Source organism: Lycorma delicatula, chromosome 6 (assembly GCF_047948215.1).
Source record: "Lycorma delicatula isolate Av1 chromosome 6, ASM4794821v1, whole genome shotgun sequence".
Lineage (NCBI taxonomy): Eukaryota > Metazoa > Arthropoda > Insecta > Hemiptera > Fulgoridae > Lycorma > Lycorma delicatula.
The window spans coordinates 79,219,698-79,245,423 of record NC_134460.1 but is presented as its reverse complement, the minus strand read 5'-3'; the positions used below and the strand labels follow the sequence as shown (position 1 = coordinate 79,245,423).

Below are 25,726 nucleotides of genomic sequence, written 5' to 3'. Positions count from 1 at the left end.
TGATCACCAAGCTGGGGGGTGTTGAACTTTCAGAACATGACAAGGACACAGTACATGAGCATGTAATGTCCTCCATACTGTACTTTGTGGAATGTTAAGTCATGTAGAAGTTCTTCGTGTGTCCAATTTAGGACTAAGTTGTACCACCTGAAGAATGTTTTCCCTTTTATCACAATATACACACACTGACATTCAGATGAAATATGGACAGTATACTTTCGTATACCATCATCAACACAATAATTAAAAATTCTACAAAATAATTGATGGTTTGAAACTAATCGTCAGTATAATTATGTCAGTATTCAACCACCACTGCTGGAGCGTTTCCATTACAAAAGCCATACACAAAATTCATATCAGCATATTTTTTATGAGTGATGAGATGCAATATTTTTTTAAAACGAAGAATTCAAAATGGAATATCACTTTTTTAAATTCAGATTCAATTGGAAAAATATTTATTTTTCCTTTCTTCTTTTGTGTCTTAAAGTTATGAGTGAAATATATATATTTTATATATACATACAAGATATATCATGAAGTTCTCCTGGTACTTACATAATATATTCTACTTATGAAAATAATGGAAAAAATTCATATAAACATATGTTCTAAACTGCTTCGTTTGCGAGTTTTGGCTAGTGAAAGATTTTGCTCGGATTTCAGCTACCTCTGTAAAATGAGGTCATCCAAAAATTTTTAGCATGTTCATTCAGGAACAAAATTAGTGATTTCTTGAGGTTTTTGACGTGAAAAATCAAATCAAATAGGTCCCTGAACATTAAGTGCTGCAGTTTTGAGAAATCCGGGGTGAAAACCAATAAATTGGAATAAAAAACCCTGTTTTCTATGTTTGATGTACAATAACTTTGTTAAATCGGTAATAGAAACTTAAACTTTTAAAATTTAAAAATAGACGTTTAAGTTAAGTTTACATTTCTTATGTTTAAGTTTTTAAGTTTAAACTTTTAAAAACTTAAACATAAAACTTTCAAAAAACCTTTTAAAGAATTTAATTCTGAATAAAATGGTGTAGGATAAATTGAATAAACAAAGAAAAGTTAGAAAAATTTGAATTTTATTCAGAAAAAGGAAACTAGAACAAAGTCCATTATATGCACCTGTTTATAATAAATGTTCAAAAATGAGCACACAATTTTCAGTACACTTCTTGGCACATTCTACCCTTTTTTTGTTACTCTTTTTAGTTCACGGCTGTCCTACGTTGTTCAGCCACATCCATAATGGGAACAATCAGACAATTAATTCCTCACAAGAATGTATTTGTATTTTATATACAATATATTTTATCCACCCCCAGATGCAAAAATGTAAAGGTGTTAGATCAGATGATCTTGGTGGCCAGGAATGTAAACCTCCATGACCTATCCATTTCTCAAGGAAATGATAATTAAGTGAATAGAAAAGGCACAAAGAAGTAGGAAGGCGCACCATCATGCTGGAAGTATATTTCACATCTTGGCGCTAGAGGAACTATCAATCTGCTGCAGCAATTCTTGAAGAAAGCACGAGTAGACTTTAGCATTTAAGTGACCGGGGAATATGAACCATCCAATTAACTTATTGTGAAGATGATTGCATCATCCACTAACGCTAAATTGGTGTTGGGGTATTCAATTTTAATTCAACAAATTTTCAAAAATTTTATTGCATCACTATTTTTGATTTTGATGATATTTGGTATATGACAACTACCCACTTTGTAGTGGGTAGTTATCATATACCAAATACCATGGTATGATATTTGGTATATATCATGGTCCTATGAAAAGGACCATGTGATAGTATTGGTGGAACTGTAAAAAAGACTGTGACTAAAGCAAGCCTTCATAGTCAACAATCAAATTGTTACACCTTCTGAAATGTACAATTATTGGAAAGACAATATTAAAAATATAGCATTTATTTTCTGCTCTAATAAAGATGTTCAAGAAACTGAAGAATACCCGAGTTCTCGTTATCAGGTATCACAACAGTCCCAGAAATAAGAACCTTTCACAGTTATGTTCCAGTCATAAATGTATTCTGAATGTCCAGGTGACCTCTGAATCAGAAACATTTACACAATATCAGTACACAAGGACATTAGTGTTTCTAATTGCTTTATAGGTTTACCAAAGCCAAAATGTAAAACTTATGTCTGCTGCACATACGATGGCAAGTGGTGGTTAGGCGAAGTCATTGAAGTCAAAATACATGAAAATGAAAAGGAATATCGAATACACTTTTTCCATCCACAGGGTCCTGGTACTTCATTCAAGAAATCATTGAGGGATAATCAAACACGGGTTCAACTGGAAAATATTTTGAAGATTCTCAAATCTTTAGAGCTTTTTCTGTTAACTACTGGAAGGGGACACAACATTACACCAAAGATGTACGAGAACTTATCAGTACTGCTCAATAGAAAAATAGCAGAAGCACTAAATTAAGTTAGTTAAGTTTGTTATCAAAAAATGCAGGATTTATTCATAGCTTCCGTTAGTAGGAGTAAAATAAGGTAAAAGTGAATTGAACAACTTGTTAATGTATTTGAATTGTTTATCATTTTGTAACTATTATTTATCATTCTGTAATTGACTATTAATAATTTTGTAATTGACGATTCATTTTAATCAGTTTAGTTGTAATTTTTATAATCTGAAAAGAATACATAACATCAGTATTTTTGGATATGTTGTTTACAGTTAGAAGGAACTGTGTTTTTAGCGGTTTAGTTGGCTTCATTACGTCTCAACTCCTTTGAGTAATAAAATAAATTTTATATGTTTTTAAAGTACTTACTGCTGTAAAAATTTCAGATTTTTCCCACCTGTCCCACATGTGGTTTTTGGGGCCCAAAAATTGAGACATTTTCAAAATCTTATGATTTGGCAGCCATTTTTTTTTTAATGGACATTCGGTAACAGTCCAATTTTTTTCTAAGTACTACTAGTACCTAAGAGTTAAAAGGTACAAAACAGGCCTTTCATTATTTATTTTGGGACCAAAATTTGAAAAAACAATTTGTAAATGTAACTGTAAACAGTATAAGATTTGATTTTGTAAAAAAATTAATTTTAAGTACACCTAAAATGAAGTTCCATCTTTATTCTTTCCAAAAAGCCCTTTTTGACCTTGTAAGTGTAAAATCAGAATGCTACAGCTCATGGAAAGTGACGAAAATGGCTATTTTTACCTGTTGGCGATAGAAAACAGTCTATTATTCAAGAAAAAGTTTTTTTAAAATTGGCCACTACAAAGTGGGTAGATCATATACCAAATATCATCAAAATTAAAAATAGTGATTCACTGATCATTTGTTGAATTAAAATGGAATACCCCTGTTATGTTGAAAATTGCCTTCCAGCATTTCTTGAGGAATTACTTCTGCTCATGTCTGCTAATTGTATAAGTTGCTGATGCCATCTGGAGTGAAACTTGCCTTGTTGGCAAACAAAATATACTTTTACAGTTGTCGATTTGTATTCCACCAGTTACAGAACTCCAAGTGAAGCAGACCATCTCCTGAGTGTAGATATTGAACTGGCTGTTTATTGTAAGAATAAAACTTGTTTTTTTAATTGTCCTCCAAACCATCAAATGCGAAACTTTATCTGCTTAGAAAGACGTGTCACATACTGATACCTGGACTGTGCTGAACTGCTTCAATAATAATTTCATCAGTAACAGCATTTACCATTTGTAGCTGGTACGTATACTAGGTAGTAAACTTGTTTCAGATTGTGAAAAGTCGCACTAATTGATTTGGGATCTGGAATCCCCGAATCGGAAAATGTATTTTATATTCTACAGCAGCAGTTATAACATTGCCACACAAAAAATGAATACCATATCAATGTATTCCTCTGTTGTAAATAAGTACAGCTTTACTTCAATGGCAAACTGATCAGAGAAAACCTGCACAGTTCATAGTACTTGATATACTTAATGTATCTTACAGAATGATTTAAACAAGTAACATATTATTGCGGATTGTTGATCAGCTATTGTTATTTTATTGCCAACTCTGAAATAATAATTTTTCATATAATTTTTTGTATTTCTGTCATTAATAAAAAATTATTATTTAAGTAATTTTTTTTAATCTATTCTATTTATTGCGTAATGTCCAGTTTTTTAATTTTTTAAAAGTAAATTTTGTTTTTACAAATTTTCACCTCATCAAAAAGTAATTTGGTTTTAATTTACACTAAGTAAGTACCTTTTCTGACAAATATAGTAATATACTGTTTCTAAATAAAATTCAGATTTTTCTAACTATTATTTGTTTTATTCAACTTATCTTACACCACTTTGTTCAGAATTAAATTCTTTACTAGTTCTGCTTAAAAGTTTTACGTGTTTATTACCTATTTAATAAAGTTATTGTCAGTCAAACATAAAAAAGTTTTTACCCAATTTATTGGTTTTCACCCCAAATTTCTCAAAAACTACTGCAAATATGGATCAGGGACTTATTTTATTCAATTTTTCAAAGACCATAAAAAATCACCAATTCTGACCTTTAATTAACGTCCTAAAAATTTCAGTACAACCTCATTTCAGCAGGGTAGCTGCAATCAGAGCAAAATTTTTCACCAGTCATAACTTTCAAATAAAGAATACATAGTTTATATGAACTTTTTCATTACTTTCACAAGTAGAATAGGTTATGAAAGTCCCAGGAGAACTCCGTGATACCAAATGTATCAGAAAGTTCTCCTAGAAACATTAAAAAATAATTATTAACATTAAAAAAGTACCAAAAAAAATTACCTTCTAGGTGGCAGCATTATTGATGGCGGTAAAAATTCTTGAAGTTTGTCCATTAACAATGTTCTTGATTTTTGTCCTTTACCAGACCATCCGGCTCTTGTCATTAACTCTTCACGACCACTGCACATCATGAAACTGCAACAATTATTGTAAAGTTAAATAAATTAACTTTTAACTTCAACAAGAAATTAATTAACACAAACTTTCAATGACCACAATTGAAAATTATCATTATTCACTTATAAAATCATTGACCTACATACACAAACTCACCCAAATTATTCACAAGTAAATATTATTTTAATTCAACTTTAAACAAAATCAGTTAGTTTTAAATATAATTCTAATTAACAGCAGAAAATATAATAGGGAAAATAAATCTGATTTTAAAGAATACTGTAAAATTGCTACACTCAAAACAAACATGTTCTCAAAAATGTATATAAGATTTATTACATCTTGGATGATTTAGCAGTTACATTTTTTTGTGAAAAAATGTCATTACAGAATAGAATTGGAATACAAATACTGTTAGCAATACTATTGTTATTAATTACCACTTAGCCAACTTCTGTGGCAAAGTGGTGACACCTCTACTTTCTTCCAGAAGGCTCTCGGTTCAAATCCTGATAAAGTATGGCATTTTTCACACAATACAAAAGTTATCTCTCATCATAAAACTAGTTACTGTAACTGAAATAAAACTTATTGTTACTTACTTTAGACAAATAGATAAATATTTTAAAAACGAATCTTCTGCAAGTAGCTTTTTATAAGCAAGACATTTTGGATACAATGACATGATTTTTTATAAAGTGAAAAGTTCATTAGTAAGTGGTGCAATTTATTAAATATGATGACAATGGTTAGAATTCAAATAACACTAGTAAGGAAAATAACACACTACACTGAATCCTTTTCTTATAAATATTAATCTACATTAATAAAATTTGTTTTACCCCATGGTAATACATAAAAAGATTTGAAAACAATAAAAATAAAATTAAACACTGAAAAAACTAACTTCTACTTTTAATTTATTATGTTAGGTTTATATAATTTACATTGATTTTTATTTTATGATTATTAAAATTCAAAATATACTTGATTACATTAACAAATCATAGTCATTTTAATTCCAAGATAGATTTCTTTGAAACATTTTCATGCAAATACAAAGTTATTACATGTGGTATTGTAAGGATATAATAATTATTACTAGAAAAAGATTGTTACTGATTCCATTAAGTCCCGAGATTCCAAAGGAAAATTTAAGAAAATCAAATACATGGTTATAAATAATGAATATATTGATAAAATAGCTTGAACAAGTAGTAAAATTAACAAAATTGTAAATAGTTGCATTTCAGTTGAATACACTAATTTTCTAGTAATTCCCAATATTATAAAAAAATAAAATAAATAAATTTAATAAACTCAATGTTAACTTATCATTCAAAACCACAGATGCATGAAAGACAATATTAGAAACAAATCAGACAAATGTAAGGAAAAATCTTTTTCATACATCTGTATGATAAAATCCAATGAATGCAACAGTCATTGCCTAAAAATAATATGAGCGTGCCTTAAAATAACACCAGTTTTAAACTTTAACCAAACATGAATTTATTCGAAAATCAACAGTTTTAAATACACTCACAGCACATGTTATCTGATTACGAGTGGAATATATAATGTCACACAAATGTCCATCAAGGCTTTGTTGGCATATCATCATTTTTTTCCTGAAGTTTTCCATCACTTTCTAACATAGATGTGGCGGCTTGATTTCTGCAATCACTATTTGAATCTTCCAATTTCACTCTGGGATTATTTAAGGAATTTTTATAAACCTTTGACTTCATAAATCCCCAAAGAAAGTAATCACACAACAACAGATCACATGATCTATTGTTATGTGATGTAAATCAGCAGCCATGTTAATCAGCATGGTTTGAAATTATGTGGCCTGGGAATTTCTTGCAGAACAAATCAAGGGTTACTCCTGCAGTGTGGCATGTTGCAAACAATCAAGGGTTACTCCTGCAGTGTGACATGTTGCACCATCTTGTTGAAATCACAACTTATTGTCACCAGTTGAATCTAATTATTGCCAATAAAAAATTCAGTTAGCATGTTACAATATTCTTCACTATTAACTGTAGCTATATATCTGACTTCATCCTCAAAAAAGTATGGGCTAATAACTCCACCGGACCAAAATCCACACCAAGCAATAACTTTCAATGGATATAACTGAACCTCATGAAGAGCTCAAGGATTCTCTGTCCCTCAATTTGACAATTTTGCTTGTCAATATACCCATCAAGTAGAAGTGTGACTTAATCACTAGAGTTATTGTTTGCAAAATCACTAATTACCACTTGATGTTGCACACACACACACACACAGACACAAAATTAGCAAACACTTGATAGAAATCCCTTGAAATAAATTGTTGCGTTAATGCATGTGTAGATTTTTTGTTAGTATTCTCATTGAAGTCATTCTGGTTATCTCAAGTTATTGTGAACGATGGCAAGTCAATGTTCTTGGGTCTGCTGCAACACTGTTGTGCGCCTACTCAATATTATCAAGAGACCAGCAGGTGCAAAGATGACTAGATTGTTTTATGTCTAAAACAGCACCTGTTTTTTCAAATTTTTTCACTAATTGCTGAACTGCTGACTTTACGAACTGATTCCGCAAAACTTTCATCAAATAGATATCTCATCTATTAGTTATTTATAGATTTACTTGAAATTCTACTTTTTTCTTCTAACCAGTCACCTAACTAGTTTGATGCAAGTTAACTTGACTAATCAAAGTAAATATTTATTAATTTTAACAAATTTGTTAATCTACCTTGAATTGTATAATTTATATATCTGGTTGGCCTCTACTAAAACCTTTTAAATTCTAAAATTACTTTCTTTACTAAATTAACCAGCTGAAATTGCAAACAAATCAATAAAATAAATATTTTTATGATATACAAATTAATGGCAACTGCCAGAGAAATATTACAGTTTCTATATCAGCGATTTGCACTTACAGTCATTACGTAGTCAGAGAAAGGGCATACACATTTTCTTGATAACTCAATGATGTGTAAATATCAAACAGTGCAAATTGTAATATCTCAGGCTCTGTACTTTACAAAATCCAGAGAGGTAAACAAAATCACAATCAATATTCACACTATATCATAAAAAATGACTCCTTATTTAGTAAACAACAGGATTAGTGATGTCACTCAGCAAGCTGAGGCTCCTAATCTTCCAATACAAATTTCACAGCTAAAGCTGGCATTTCGTATTTGTAAAAAAAAATTAGAAAATTAAAAATGCATTAGAATATTTTGTTTTTACTTTCACAAATACATTTAAGCTTACTTAAGGTAGCAACAGTTTTTAAAATGTAATAAATTACTATTCATAAGAGGGATTTCTAATCAATAATTATAGTTTGCCCGCAATCAAAGTATTAAGATTACAATGATTAAGTATTAAAATCAGACTGTGATTATAGAATAGAATGAACCTAGTGAACAGCAATCAACAGACAGAAGGTTAACAACAACTGCTTTAACAAAGTATGGAAAAGTTTTCCAATCAATATTATTTTATTAGAGACAGGAGTCACTAAGCTATGAATACTGTCCTCAATTGTGTGTGAACTAACAGCTAGAAATTTTATGGATGCACTGCCTTTAAGTGGATACAGTTTAAAGTAATTCCATAAGATTGATGTAGTACATACCATCATACCATAACACAGCCTATATACCTCTACACAGCCTATATAAGATTGATGTAATGCATACCATAACACAGCCTATATTCACTCTACATAAATTTTTATTGTACTCATACACACTTTAAGTATCACTTTCATTTCATCAAAAAATAAAAATAGTAATCAATTTAACTACTGTAATATATGTCTGTTATAAATTTTAGCCTGCTATAAATTTTATAGTTTTCTGCTAACACAATTATATAAATCAACACATAACATAAATTAGTACATTTGGTAAATTAATATCAAATTTTTTTTTTAGATAAATAAATAACGATCAACAATGGCTTATGTAAACTTTCTTCTTAACCACAGTTCTTCACTACTTAAAAATCACCTATAAAATTGTTAAAATAGATTATTTTATTGTATCATAAGACAATCTATAAAACCTTACCAAGTTAGGATATACTACTAAAGCAGTAATACAAATTAATTAACTATATATCTGGAGATTTATTTGATTTTTATAATACAAATAAAAGAATGATTTTTTTTTTACATAAAAAGATGTTTTTATCTATAGTTCAATTTAATGAATGTGTTTTAAAACTTTTACTTATATATATTTTTTGAAAATTCTGCCAAATCAGAAAAATCAACTTTTAATTCCTCAACCATTGAGAAAATGAATTGGGAATTTTTTTAGATTTAATTTCCTGTTTAACTGAAAATTAACTTTTCATATCAGAAAGTAAAATCGATAACATGTCGCATACTTTTTTAAAAGTATTTTGAATCGAGACTGGCTGATATTTTCCTGTTTCTACTTAAAAATGAAATGCCCTTTATGAACTGTATGCGTCTACTTCAACCCAAATCAATTGATCCCAATCATCAGCCAAACCAGTGCATTAGTTCAGAAGTTAAGTTATTCAGGTGTTGATTAACTTTTCTTAAAGAAATCTTTTAAAAAAATTGTTCAAATGTGTACGTCTGATTTTTAAACCATTGTATTATACAAAATACACATGATAAGAAACAATAAGATCCAAAAATTACACTATAAAATCAATAAAAAGAAAAGCAATTACAAATTATAAAAAAACTGAAATTTAAAAAATTTTAAATAAAAATTGAGAATCAAGTGAAAGATTCATAACACAAATTGGATTTTAATGAAAGATACAACCCACAATTTTTTCTTTGTATATTTTCCTGCAACATCATGCTCTATTGGTTATATACATACATAACAAATTAGAAATTTCATGGCATGTGCATTCTATGATTATGTTAAGTGGTGTACATCTCCAGATAATGAAGCCAAGATGTGTAGCAAATTATAATCTAACATAAAGATGGCTAGAAAAGAATGTTTTAAACTGGAATGCCACTCCCATGATGAAAATTTTTGTTTGTCACCATAATATTAATTTTGTATCTTGAGTATTTTGGTGTTCCTATTAAAATTTATTGAATATTTGGTTGTGAAATATAAACAATTTTTGTTGGTTTGGTATAACACACTTGTTTGGGCAATTTTAAGTCTTAATAGGTGATTTAGAAGCCCTTTTGTTTAATTATCATTCTCAAAACATTGAGTTTATAGTATGTGGAAATTTTAACATAGATTTTAATGATAATTGTAAAGTAAGGTTAGGAGCTAAAAGAATTTTTGAAAATGTTTGAAATCAGGTACAGTATTATATTATTCTGAGCTGTAGTAATACAACTCATAGTAATAACTATTTAGACAATATCCATATTGATAATGATGCAAATTTGCATCATATACTGATGAGTATTATTTTCTAGACTGTCTGATAATTTTTAAGGAGATTCCAAATTCCTAGCACAAAATGTTAAATGTGATACTAACATTGAAAATAGTTAAACTTGAAAAATTTCAAATGTACATGTTTATTTCATTGCTCAGCAAAACAGATTGGTAGTTACTTTTGTTAGTTACAATTAACTAAAATTAGCGTTACAATTAAATAAAAATTTCTCATACAGGTAGAATCCAAAATATTGGGATGCACAAAGGAGATATAATTTTGATTTATTATGACTGAAAAATGAGGTTAATCAGTTTTTATAACTGTTTTTAAATCTAAGGCGACATAAAGAGATCAATTTTGAAGAAAAAACTGTAACGGATGGTGAGAAATTTATTCTGTTATTGATAGTAGCTCTCCAGATTATTTATTTCATATCAATACTTGCAAATAATTTAAATTATAGTAAACTTGTGATGGCAATTCTATGCAGTTTATAAAAGTATTCAAATAAATCTTTCTTCTGATATTAAAGAGATCACTGATGTAATAATGTCCTCACAAGATTTGTACGGTTTTATTGGCTATATATTAAAGTTGCATCTACTGTATTATGGGAAACTACGCTGATTCTTATTAATAAATAGTTTTGAAGAGTTTGATTTACCCATTTGGATTAAAGTATCAAAATAATTCATCATAAAGTTGGTGATTTTCCAGACTAATTACTGTACATATTTAGTCTCACCATAATTTTGAAAAAATATAGAACTAATATCATTTATAAAACTTGTCTTCTCTTTTGGAAATAGTACCTTGTTTAAAACTTGCAGACTGGCTTTCAAAGGGGTTACTTTACTCTTACATTGGTTTAAAAATTATGGAGACTAATTAAAAGCTTAAGAGAAACAATCTTTACTAATACTCGAATATGAAGTCTTTGATTTTGTTCCATAAGATCTTTTATTAGAAAAATTACAATATTATGGAAGAGAATGGAACCTAATGATTTTAGGTTCCATAAAATCTTTGTTTGTTATACAAAAACAAATGAATACAATAATGTTCCATAAAAATGAATTATATTTTGTTTACTTTTTCTAGATTAGAGGTTGAAGTTGGTGTCATCCCCAACATGATTTTTAATTTTTATTAATACCTTCTCTTCTGGGAAAGAATACCAGGGTCATTTGCAACATTTTCGACCCGATTCAGAGATGGCACAAAAAACCAAATAACGATTATATTTGTCAGGTATGTTCCTTTAGATCAATCAGTTGCTGCAGTTTCAGACATGTGGGTTTTGTAGCTCATCTGTGACGATTGAGTAAAGTAAACAAGATTTGACATTTAAAAAAAAAAAAATTATTAAATATAATTGAAGTTCAAGCTGTTTAGTAGTATTTATGTTAAAAGGTTTAACCCAACAGACACACAAAAAGTTACATACAAAAGTCAGAAATTCGGTGGTCAAAATGTATCGAATTGCAAGGTTAAAAAAAATTTCTGAAAAACCTCTATTTTTTTATCAAGCAAGAACTTTCTGAATGGCCCACATAATAAAATAAATTGAGACAATTATAAACTGAAGATTTAACAACCGTTTGTTCAAATAATAGCTTAGATGTATTTTTACACAGGCCAAAAATTGTTTATTCAGTATTTAAGGACTTTGCATAAAAACTTAGACTAGTAAGCATAAGCTTTCAAAGCTATTTAGAGAAATGATCACTACAAGGATGAAATGATTAAAATAATTATGGACTGAATAATAGTAGGGATCTTTGTATTCACATAGATGGTCAAACAGAAAACTGAAAATGGGTACAGTACAGGAAAAAAGGTTATCAGGAGCTATAGGTTAGTGTACAAAAGTGTTAACTAAAAATATGTACAACGAATGAAGTTAAAACAGAGAAAAGAGATGATAAAATAAGGATAAATAACAGGGTAGCAATTACTACTAAATTTTTCCAGTATAGCATTTTTGCTGCAGAAGACTTCATGGTAGGACATGTAATTTAAATGTTTAATAACAATGAACAAATGTAGTTAAAGAGATAAATACAATTTTTAAGAATTCTACAAGGGTAGGATCAAAGGGAAGTATAACATTAGAATTTAAAAATCCACTAATTCATAAAGTTGAAACTTGAAAATAAGAGGAGATAGATATATATGTATACAAGACAGAAAGATGATTTTGAGAAGTATTATCATCAAAACAAATTAATGTTAGAAGAAAATGTTTAATTGCAAGACAGCAAGGCAATTATTTTCATCAAAATTAGACCACACTATAAATTCAGACAGATATTCAAAAAAAAGGTAGTAATAGAAATATACTAGGATTTCTAGCAAACATAATTAGATGATTTAATGGGGTTTTCAGGGCAAGTACACTTTCATGTAGTAACAAAGAAGAATTTTGTTAGATGTATATTTACACTGGGTAAATTCATTGTAGTTAAAATAAAATCATAATTTAATTTAATGCAATTCTAGAGCCCAGTTCTCCCATGGATATAAACTGTAGAATGAAGAACCTACTGAATAAGAGTATCTACTTTTAATTAGCAAACTACAGTGGAATTTTCACAGACATTCAATAAATAATGATCAATAATAGCAAAATACCATTTGGAGAATAAATTAATCATAATAAAAAAAAACATATATTTAGTAACAACTACTTAAAAATACTAACCTGCTCAACTGATGAACCTTAGCAGTGTTATGCTGCAGTGGAGTTAGCTCATTTCGCAGTACATGCAGAGCATCCAACACACGTCCATCTTCAAGGTACTCAAGATATTTTTGTTCCAGAAGAAGGAACTTCATCTCCTAAACACGTTATCACCAAACATTAATTCAGTTCTGCAAAACAATCCAGAACACCATGCAACGAGCTAAAAATAGCATTGAAATTCAAAATTATTTGATTTATTTATTCTTTTTTTTTTTAAATTATTTTAAATAACTTTTTATACCTTCAAAAGTAAAACTGTACAATGGTGTTTGAAATGTGCAGTTTTTAAAAACTTAGATATTTAAATATATTAGTAGTTTACATTCATCAGGAAATCAAAGATAATAGATAATAGCTTTGTACAATAAATTAAAAAAAAAGAAAAAAGTGTAATTCATTCATGCAATAATGGATAATGAATAACTTACTGATAAGCTTTGCGATGAACCTTCAAGAAGAGACTTCAACTCATTTAAATCATTATCAGCCTGAAAAAAATACAATTTACAATAAAAAAAATAATAATGTACAATGATAAAACAATCTGATTTTACCAATGAGGATAAATGTTACATAATAATCTTGATTTATACAAATTCTATTAGGGAACTTAAAAGGCATTAAAATTTCAAAATATTTGGTGTAATAACAATTACAATTATTATTTCAACCATTAATGCGTATTTTAATATAATTTAATTAATAATAAAGGATGAACTTGTGACTCTTTATGGTATACAATATAAAGGTTACTTCATTCTACCAGAGGACAAATTCATAAAATTTACCCAAACAAGTAAATAATTTTTTTTTTTTTGTCTAACATCCACTGAACCACCACTTACTTATACAGATCAATTTCTTAAAAATATATTATCTAGTTTGAAGAATCTAATATTTTTGTGCATGTAAGTTTAGAATTCCTGTTATTTATTTGTATCAAGCTGTTATTATTATTATTAATAATATTCCCATGTTTGCTAAACACTATAGAGAAGATAGTTGATAGTTACTTCTGTTAAATCTTCATGAAAATTTTTAATTTGGTGATGAATCTATTTTTAATTCATGAAAAACTACTTAACTGCAACCTATCCAAAAGAACTGCTTTTAGTTTATCTGTCTATTAAAGAGATACCACCACAGACACTCATTTCTCTTTCAGTAATAAAGCAGCCTTCCTCTCCTTCAGCAACCAAGAAACTTGTAAAATATTTTATCAATATCATAAACCTTGTTGCAGTCCATGCTTCTTTATAATAAGAAATTCATTTCTGAAAGAATTTTAATATTAAGTCGCCACTTCTTCCAGTTAATTAAGTTACTGAAAAAAAATTGGATCACATACATTTTAAAGTCTATACCACATAACAATAGCGTCATTGTTTGATTGTAACCAGAGGTTTTATAGCTGCAGTGCAGTTGGTGAAAAAATCAATCTGCAACAATGCTTGCACACCAATGTTCTTGATGGTACCCCCACAAAACTTTTACTTCTACCATCAATGAGTCAGGAAACAATGCTTGTTTACAAAAGGCAGACAAGATAATAGGAATAATTTTTATTCAAAAATATTTTTCTTAAAATTAGCAATTATATATATTAGTCAGTACATGCCAACATCCCAAAGACTAACCAAACAAATTTTTCAGATTAACGTAAAGATCAGTCCACACTAGACACACATGAATAAAGATAACCTTGAAGCTGTCTTTAACAATGATATTAAATGGAACGTTTGTCTGTAAAAATATATGTTTCAAAGAAAATAATATAATCAGTTGTGTCGTTTTCTTGGCTCACATAAATTGCATATATACATAAATATACAAACCTCTGAACACAATTAAAACACACATATGTGTGCACGCTTGTAACTTGAAATAATTTCAATGAAAATTCTTAAGAATCTTACTACTTTAAAATATACGTAAATCATCTAAAAGTTGTTAAGTAGGGTTGTATTACCTAACTTTGATAAAATGCCATACTAATTTCAGAATTTAAAAAAAAAATTAGAATCTGAAAACCGCATAAGAGATCAACCCAAATCCAGCTATATAGTTATGCTGTTAAATTTACAATTGAGAGACATCATCTCCATAACAAAACATATTTAAAATAACAAATATCCTTTCAATCTGTAACAGAGTTTTTTTTAATCATAAATAATTATGATTTCTTTGTTAGTACTTCAATGAATCTTTGAATTTATTCTATATCCTGCTTAAAATCTTATTTTAATATAATAGTGCTGTGCGATGCAGAAAAAATAAGATGCAGGAAAATAATTTTTTCTTAATTACTAAACAATTAAAGTGTATGCCACAATACGTTTTTTACACAAAATACAATTAATATGCTAACAATAAATTTTACTTCAAAATTCACAATTACTTTATTGTATAAAATTCCAGTTTATCTGTAAAATAAAGTGTTCACATAACAGCGACAATTAACAATGAAAATGTATCAATCAAAGAAACTAATGAATGTATTATACATAAAACATTTAAAAAATTACCCAACCAATAAAAACAACCAAGTATGAACCAAAAACCTCAGTCAGAAACAATACATTCATAAGTAATAAAACTTTTACTTCAATAAAAACACATTAACTATTTTTTCATATGACCAATATTGCTATTTCTTTTACATATACTCATGAAGCATGCTTTTATTAAATAACTTAAAGGAGACAGATTTTCCCTTTCTGTACTTAAAGTTACTTTTTTAATTTTTAACATATTCATCTGATGAAGCAATTTCTACAAAGTATTCATGAGAATACGTGAAAGAAATGAAAATAATAGTAAAGGGAGTTTTGACAAAATCAGTAATTTTAATATTATTCTACGACTAGAACTTATCATAAATCAGTCATTAATACTTGTAAAGTACACATATTTTGCAAAATTTACTAATAGATTTGACTAGTATAATAATAGTTGTTAAACATACATTTTATTTCTTTAAATGCATAGTTCATTGTAATTTTTTTAAGTACAGTCGATTAGCTTCAAAACAAATAGCAAACTAAATGACAAAGAAATCAGAAACAAGATCCTTTAAACTTTTATCATTAAGCTCTAAAATGAATACAAATGTATTCATCACGTAAGCTTAATTTTTTCCATTATAAAATACAAATAAAAAAAAAAAATCAATATAGTTTGTGAAATAAATTAAGCAATAAGCAAAGAAAAGAATTTAAAGCTATAAAAGTTACAAATGATAAATAATTTAAAAAAAAATTTACCTAAGAGTAAAATTGAGTACAGATGTATATCTGTGAAGCAACTGTATTCCTAATTAATAAACATCTAAAATTGTCAGCAGTTTTAATCAAAATTCTTCTTTCCTTCACAACCCTTTGTCCATCCCCAATACTAATTGAAATTATGAAACAATGTGTACAATGTTTTTAAATTTTAAATATTAAGTGCAAAAAAATGTTTAACTCCAGTGAGAGCCAAAATAGCATCATAACCAGTCGAATTTGAAACTACCCATAAGAATTTTTTTAAATTTAACTGATAAACAAAACTTTATTTATAAATATATTTGCATACTAATTTACGATTTCTTAACATTTTACAGAATATTGAATTTGAACAAAAAAACTTGGTATTTTTTTAATTTTGGTTTTCCTTTAAACCATACAGGTTTTTTTTTCAAATAAAGTGCAACTCACAAGAATAATATGGAGAAGAAATAAGCTTTAATAGGTTGTAAAGGTCAATTTCTTCCATCAAGAAAAATTTATTCTTACATGATGTATGACTACATAGTAGAACATTTACTGGTAATAAAAAACCTTCATTAATATTTTAGAATTCACTAAAATATTAATGAACTAACACTGTTACATTAAGCTCCCAATAATCAAAATCAATCAATTACAATACAAATAAACTCAGAAATGACGTTTAACCTAATAAATTATATATAATTCTGTTTTGGTGATTTGCAAATCAGAAAAACTGATAAAAAGCAAAATTGTTTCAATATTTTTAACTTATACATTTGGTAATATGCCAAATGTAAATAAAGTTAATGTGGAAGTGAAAAAGATTATAATCATGTACATCACTAATAACTTACATTATCAACTATAATAAATAAAACATAAATAAAAATATATGGCAAAAAATTCAGTAAACTATTTTGATGATCCACAAATAAATTTTATAAATTTTTTCTCCCTCCCCTGCAATCGATGATCTATAGCTTTTTTGTTACCAGGTACCTTGCTCTAAGGGATCAGTGATTTGGTTTAATGATTAATTTTCCTTTCTGTTCCTCGCTTATATTTTAATCCCAATGTATTTAATACAGCCTACGTTCTCAGTTTGTTTTATAAATTCCAGCCTTTTGTTTTTCTAAACAGTTTTAAATTCACATTACTCTATGACCAAATCAACTAAACCTAAATGTCTTAATTCATTAAGACATCGCTTGCTGATGTTGATCACTTTTTAACATTCTATCCCAAATGTCACATCTTTTCTATTCATCTTAAAAACTTTTTCATTCCATATTTCAACCACCCAACTAGCTTTCACTTCAACATTATAGCAGTACTTTCTTCCAAGATTACACTCTATAAGGGCCAAGAAAACTTAAAAAGATAATGGGTAGGAAAAAGAGGGAAGAAAAAAGATCAAAAGATCATTACTGGAAAAAAGGAGTACAAAATAGCATAAAATAAATGATTCTGAAAATTAAATTCTTTCTTAAAAATAACTCATTCATTGTTTTTAAAAGTTACGAAATATATTTTTTTTTTAATTTTATTGATTATGAAGAAATTATGTTAGATGGGCAGATCAGAAAATTTCAACATTAAAAAAAAATACCTTGTTCCAATCCCCATCCATGACATGCTGGCGAAACTTGGCAGCTGCAGGATGATCTAGACGACACCCAGATTCCTGCATCAACAGATCTGCAGTTCGGCTGCACAAAGAAAATTGTAAACATTAGAAGTATTAATGCCTAACAGTAAAACATTAAAAATAAAAGTTAAATTTAATGACACAATCAACTATTTGTTTGACATAACAATCACTGATAGCAACATTTATATTAAAGAAATTAATATTAAAAATAACTTAAAAGTTAATAATTTAAATATCAGAAGTTTAAATAACCCTCAGAACAACACACTGGCTGGTTATAATAATTCACATCCGATAAACATTAATTTTGCTGCAGAAATCATGTTATTTTACTGGCTTAATTTATTTATTTATTTATTGCTAATATAATGTTTTTAAAAGCATACATCTAGTGAAAATAATTTTACTAAACTAATAGACTCCTAGGGGGGAGGACACCTGATAGTGATTCTAATCACCATACCACCCCCTCTGTACCTAATTCAGATGGGCTTTACCAAAGTTGAAGTATTCTTACATAGATTACATATTGCAGTCATCAGTTAGGTCTCTTTTAAGAAACTAGATACAAATGTTAAGCAGACATTTCCATCAGTGATTAAATCTCAGCTTTTGCCTTTGCTCAGAATATTTTTTTAATCTTCTTTTTTTAATATCTTCACTTTTCTGACCAGCTTTAAGGTTCTCCAAAATGGTTCTGTGGGAGCACGAACCCCATACCTCATTCAGTTAACCAAGGAAGTCTATTTATTCTTGCACTTTTTATATGCAGTTAAAATAAGATAAGTTGGTTAAAATATGATAAGATAGCATTTACAACGTAAATCAGTAAATCAGCAAAAATCAGTCCAAAGCAAATAACAAATATGATGTCTTGCATACTGGTTCAGTCAAGTTCCTGCAGTTCTTTGATGCTCAGAATCGGTAACAATTTTGTAACACATTAACCGTATCTTATTAGATATATCTCCTGCAACCTAACATTTCTGTTTAGACCTTTTTCTGTTACAGTAATCATCTCCACAAATTTTTTAAATGTAGGTATTTATAATGAAAGTGCATTTTTCTCATCCTCATGAAGGCTTGATAATAAATAAAAAAAATTTTAATCAAACAACTATAACAGTGACACATACATAACAATATTAAGTAAAATTCTCCTAATGCACTTAACTGAAGAATTTTACAAAATTTGTTTCTTGGGTTCTTTTAAGTAGATTAATTTATAATTGACAGAATGAGTAGAATTAATTTTAAATCATATAATGAAGGAGGTGAGTGAAACCAGTCAAATGTGTTCAAAATATCACAATGGGATGTTATCTTTCATATCAATTACTTACTGGCTTGTGAGACCTTCATTAAGTTAAAGAAAAAAATCAATCTACTCGATCAGTGTGTCGTCTAAACAGGCATGTTTTAACATAACAGAATTAAAAAAGTTTCTAATTTAAAAATTTTATGAAAACAGATTACAATACGCATATATCAGAATTTGGATCACATGGAATTTCCCCATACTTTTAAGGTAAAGTATTTTTGTGTATAATACTCTCTCCCTATTTACAGGTAGCCAGCCTTTAGTGAGCTGGCCACAGGCATTCATAGGAACTTTAAAAAATTAAGAATGTTTAATTTGATTTTAATTTTTGACTGCACATTTTACACTATCTATGCGATAATTTTAATTTTTAATGTGTAATTTTAAAGTTTTTAATCTTTGATTACCTGATGATGAGGGAAAATCCTTGAAAGCACTACTGATATAAAAATGAACAAGTAATAGTAAGATAAGAAATATTATTAGATTCTGCACTGTGATGGATTGCTGAGTTTTACTTTTAGTCTTTAATATAATTAGTACAGGGGAAGATATTGGCAACAATAAAGGAAGAATTGATTTTACTAATTTATATATATATATGTTCTGATGTATAAAACTAACATCTGCAGAAATACTAGCAATGGCTAAATCTTGGAGATTTTATAAACAGCTGTAACACAAAATCACCTATGGTACAGTCTATACACAGATCTACCCTTACTTGGGCACCAAGTAATCTATGAAAAGGGGCAAATTATATTCTTAGAGGTCACCAATTCAAAGTTGACTGTCGCAAACAATTCAATGAGCTTAAGTATAATCAAGTTTTAAGACACCAAAGAGATTTATTTAATAATTGGAAATGCACTATCATATTTTTAATAAACATACTGAAACTGATAATTTCATTTCTGTCTACATTCAACAGAAACTGCATGGAAATGTAGTCTTCACAATCCAATATGTGAATATGTGTAATATTCAGGGGCAATGATAGTTAATTGTTTATTATTTGCCCCTACTGCTAAATTCTGTGATATATTCCATGAAATACTTTGCAAACATTAAGGACATAGGATTCAAGAAATGGGAAGATCAATTAAATAGATTGTCACTATCAGATAGAACCCCGCTCATTGCATGTCTGAAGGTTAATGCTCGAGGATTGTGTAATTCAGTTGCAGTAATAATCAAGTTCACATGAACAGGCTTTTTCAGCAGTAGATTATCACAGTTTATTGTTTTATCTGAACATAAACCTTGCTTAGATAAGTATGACCATAGTGATTTATCAAAATCTAAGAAGTGGGAATTGTGGAAATCAAATGACATTTAATGAAGAAAGGGAAGTGTTTCAATGTTACAAAAGAATTAAGTTGATTCTCACTGGAAAAAGAAATTGTAACAAAACAATCACAAAATAAAAATACTTAGTCCTTCCATCATAATTTAACTAAAACACAGGTTTGTAGATTTGTTGCATTTTGGATTACAGTAAATCCACTATGCCAACATTTCTTGTGTAATGAGATTGACACAACTTCTCATACGTGTAAACTGGAGTTCATACATCGTGAAATTTGAGAATACAGTGTACTACAGGTAATTGTCAGTGGTATTGTAGGAGTAACTGTAGAAAACAGACAAAACAAAAATAGGTTATAGAAAATATAAAAGGATAGGTTGATCGATGGTAACCGGATCTTCACAAATGTTAAGTATGCAGTAAAAAAAAGCATTTGTTTCAGTTTCAACTTGTGGAAGTGAAAAGTTATTAATAATAACGAAACAGTTAATTTTGCTAGGCACTACTATCATTAATGATTGTTTTGAGATCTGGACGAATTCATGTCATCAATCCACACCATAAATCATGAATTCATGCACTCTTCAAAGCATAGGGCAGCTTTACAATGGTTCTGAGTGATTAGCAGCCAGCCAGACAATTCAAAAATTTTTGGAGACAATTTTTAAGGTTATGTATGTTTTTATGAGTTCTCCAACTTAAATTTTTTCTATTTATCAATTCTAAGTTTAGATTAATATATCTCAATAGCAAAGACCTACAGGCAAGGGTAAATTATCCGATGACATTAAAAACATGCTAGCATGAAAGATTTGAAAAATTATCAAATAAAGCTTTAATTTTAATACAAATTAATTAAAATTGATTGTCCACTTCATTATATGTAATGAAACTAATTAATCAGATATGTATTTTTTTATTAGAAAAAACAATTTATACCTCTATTCAAGCAATGTATGCTGATATTATCCAATAAAATATTATACAAGGTCAAGTTAGAAGAAAAATATTTCTGAAAAGGTGGGCAATTTATTTTCATAAAATATGCATAACAATTTAGCCTGATCAAATTTATTCACATGATTAGTTTTAAAAATGTTTTGGACAATTTATTCTTAGGTAGGTAAAAAACAAAAAAAATCCCTGTTATAAAGTTTTAATTCCCAAGGTCTTATTTTAATTTTTATCTCATAATCAGATAATTTCATAACTTGAAGCATTGTTCCTCATATTTTAAATGGATCAGCCGACTCAAATTACAAACTATTACATTTTTTTTATTTTCAATTTTTCATGCTATTTATTAAAATGACGCCTCTGCAACTATAACTCATAGAAATATAGGCCATACTGCGTTTTATCATATATTCAAATGAAGTTATGATTTTTATTAAAATTTTTAATCACGTGGAATACAGTGATTACGTGAATGAAGAGGATAAAAGAATATATAATGTTATAGTAGTATTCCTTTTATAGGCAGTTACTTTTACATTGATTTAAATACTAGATCGTGGATACCAGTGTTCTTTTATGGTTGGGTTGGGGAACGGTCGACCTGAGACTGTACAAGATTACACTTCATTTACATTCATACAAATTATCCTCTGATATAATATCTTACAGTGGTTTCAAAGGCTAAAAACTTTAAAGCTCTCCCTTGAAGGATGTTATTAAGACTGGAAAAAACTGTATAAACCTGTTATCAAAGGTAGTTATCTATTTCAATGCCTGTCAGATAATTAATTAATTAGTGTATAATTTTGCTTTGAGATTATACTATCATGCTATTATCCAAATTTAAATTCAGTAGTTCTGTGTGGCATGTGCTGAATGTTTTTTAACACTAGTTACTATCTAAATACAAACATAATCAGGGTTTGAAGTAATTCTTTCTACTTTACAAAAAACTTATCTAGGCTATACCAGTTACATTGGTGGTAACAGCCATTTTAATATGAGAGGAGCATAATAACAAAATTTCCCTGATATTAATCTTGAAAAACGTTTTGCTGTAAATGTTTTATAAAGTGAACAATTAGTGGACATTAGTCAGATTAATGACAATTATACTTGAGAGCATAAGTACTTAATTTATTTTAAACGGGATACTAATATAACTTTAATGCCTACATAAATATTAAGAAGAAATGGTAAGAGAAGGGTCAATATTGTTTATGTGCATGACAAGGAACAAAGGAGATTCTTTCCTTTGTTGTCATATATATATAAACTCTGCATTTATAAACCAACAGTTTTGTATTTAAATTGAAAAGTTAATCCACTGCAGCATTCAAAATTAACCTAGTGTTGAGCGTCAAAATCTGTTATTTCACCAGAGAAATGTCAAAACAGATAAAACTGAAATTTGAAGAATTAACCACAATTAATTTTTATTGATATACTCCTGAGAAACAAAGAACAATAATTTTATATTATCAACATATTTTTATTGTATGAAGCAAACTGTACTGACTGCTACATGTAATAATGTAAATAAACATGTAGTTCTATGGGTGTATGTATGTGTATACCCACAGAAAAATTATAAAAAGATGTATAAATAAATACATACTTACATGTATACATAATGTATATTTATACATATTTTTTTAATAATTTTTCTGTGGGTATACACATACACACACCCACAGAACTTCAAATCTACAAACAGTCAAATAACATACCTCAGCACAATTTTATTAAATATAGATAACTATCAAAAAACATATGAGAATATTTATCATAAAAAGTATTTTTTTTTTGTTTCTTTTTTATTAAATATAACAATTGATATTCCATCCCATCCATCACCAACATAATGTCTATCGAAATATTTTTTTTTTTTTTAATAGCAACTTAGGTTAGACCAATCTAGTAAAAAATATAAATCAATGTATTTTTAATTTCCTATCTAATTGTATTTTTTCTTTTGGTGTTTTCTATTTATTTAATTCATTAATTTTTTAATTAATATACTAAAACAGTTGAAGATTTTTACATATAAAAAGGGATGAACTATCAACATAACAAATATTACATGAGTAAGCTTAAACAATCAAGTATTAATTTAGCCAACCTATTTCAATGATGTTCATCCTACTAACAATTTTTTGTTTGTCTACACTAATACCATTACCAAGACACGTTCAAGCTTGTACAACACACTTAAATTAACAACAAAATCAAATTCTGACAATTACTTTAAAATATTCAAATGAGATTAACATTTTTTTAAAAATAAATTAGACTTCTAAAAGTGTCTTTTAAAAAACAAAACTAGGAAAACAAATTACTTAAAAAAGTTACTCTCTTAAAAAAATTCTGTAAAGAATTATGATAACACCAGTCATTTTTATTTTATAAAAACTAATTAGTGAAATCTTTAAGTACCAAAAGGAGGAAGTAATACAATCACAGTGAGGAATGGAATTTAAAGGGTTACATAATCAACTATTTAAAAAATAAATAACAAACAGCAATAAATAAGTACTTTCAAATTAACCTACTTCAAAGGATGTTTTAGTGTAATAAGCAAATTACAACAGTAAACCTGCAATATTTAAACAAATATTAAATAAATTAGACCTCAAGAAAATAAAAATAATACAAGTAGATCATCACAATACGGCAATATACTTATACTATTTCATAATGCAACAGTATTTTATACAAATGCTTAGCCTTCAAAGAATTAAACTCACAAAACATTACACTATCAAAAGAAAATGCATATAAGCACAATAACCATAACAAATTTTATCTATAAACCAAATATTCAAAAAATAGGACAAATACAATTCAAAGAAATAAACAAGCACATAGTGAATTAGTTTATCTATAAGAAATTAAAATAGCATAAGGCAAACAAATGCAAATAGACAATAATTAAACGAATAAGTAAACTTAAAAAATAATAACAGTAAACGTTCTTATACACCTACTGTAGGCAGCCATGTCGTGACACCAATTCGAGTAACTAGAGCCAAAACTGAAATGCCTAAATTTTCAACATTTTTAAGAACAAAAAAGTTACATTAAACAAAAAAGCTGATTTGTGAAAAGTTATTGATAAACGTATTCGCACGATTACGTTTCTTTTCACCATATGCAATACCAGTAACGTCGTGGACATTTTGTCATCATTACCCTACTTCATAACAAATAATATTATAACAAAATACAAAATGAAATAAAGTATTAATAAAAAATGTTAATAGGGAGTACTTACTCAAGTCCAATAGTTTTGAGATGTTGACCTATAAGTCGAACAATATCCTGATCAGTTTTTCCCATTGTTTTTGGCATAATCTCCCCGTTAACTGCGTTGTTCTCAGTAGCGATATCTGTTCCGTTCTGTTGATTAGAGGAAGACGCACAATTGTGATCTTTGGACGCTCCATTGTGTTGCGAACAGCCATTCGCTGCTTGCTGCTGCATTGTAGCTTCCAAAGAAGTACGGGTTTTTTTTCGCGGTGGCGGAGCTAGTCCACCGTCGTCCGACTCCCCACTCGAGGCCAGGCTTGCTAACGGGTCGCCGTGATGAAATCTGGCAGTTTTCCGTGGAAAAATGTTAAAAGAACGCCAGAGTGATCACAGATGATAGCCAAAACAGTTCTTTCTGCCACACAGCTGAGCGATGTTTAGATGACGTCATAAACCAGATCCTGGGATTATGGATCGCTCGCTGCAGTCATTGGCTTATTTCACCATTTGCTTAGCATGCGCGCGAGTCTTCGCAGCTGATCGTCTAGAAGTTCCTTATAAATACAATAGATAGCGTAAATGTAATCTAAATAAAGTCTGTTGAAGACAAAATTATCAAAGAACATTAATTTGAAATAATTGTAGTAGAGCGCAGTCATTGACTCGTTAATGATATTTTATTTTCTTAGCGAATTATTATCCTTTCTTTAAATCGATATTTATTATGATAATTATTTCGTGTGCAAAATTTCAGGGAAATTATAAACATCATAAAAGAATTTAAATGACTATCTGTTTTAAGCAATGTTCAAATCCGTAAATGGTTTGTTTTGTGTATGCAGCCAAGCAACATTAGTTATAGACACAGTATACAATTTTTTTTTAACACCTAAAATTATATAGTAGCAATTAGGTAGCTTTTGTTGCCA

General features: G+C 28.4%; 1 protein-coding gene across 4 annotated transcripts in view; it reads right to left on the bottom strand.

Moving 5' to 3' along the window:
• LOC142325957 (WD repeat-containing protein 26) overlaps nt 1-25,250 on the bottom strand; it is a 53,687-nt gene extending 28,437 nt beyond the window's left edge. For 2 of the 4 annotated variants that reach the window (XM_075367927.1, XM_075367928.1), the window contains exons 1-5: nt 24,823-25,249; nt 17,920-18,019; nt 13,485-13,544; nt 13,015-13,151; nt 4,783-4,917 (exon numbers count right to left, since the gene is read on the bottom strand). In XM_075367927.1, the coding sequence (XP_075224042.1) occupies nt 4,783-4,917; nt 13,015-13,151; nt 13,485-13,544; nt 17,920-18,019; nt 24,823-25,031 (641 nt within the window). In that variant the 5' untranslated portion in view covers nt 25,032-25,249. Of the gene's footprint in view, nt 1-4,782; nt 4,918-13,014; nt 13,185-13,484; nt 13,547-17,919; nt 18,020-24,822 lie in introns of those variants that run through there. The other 2 variants (XM_075367926.1, XM_075367929.1) reach the window with 2 other exon arrangements.
• Between the last annotated feature and the right edge of the window lie 476 nt (nt 25,251-25,726).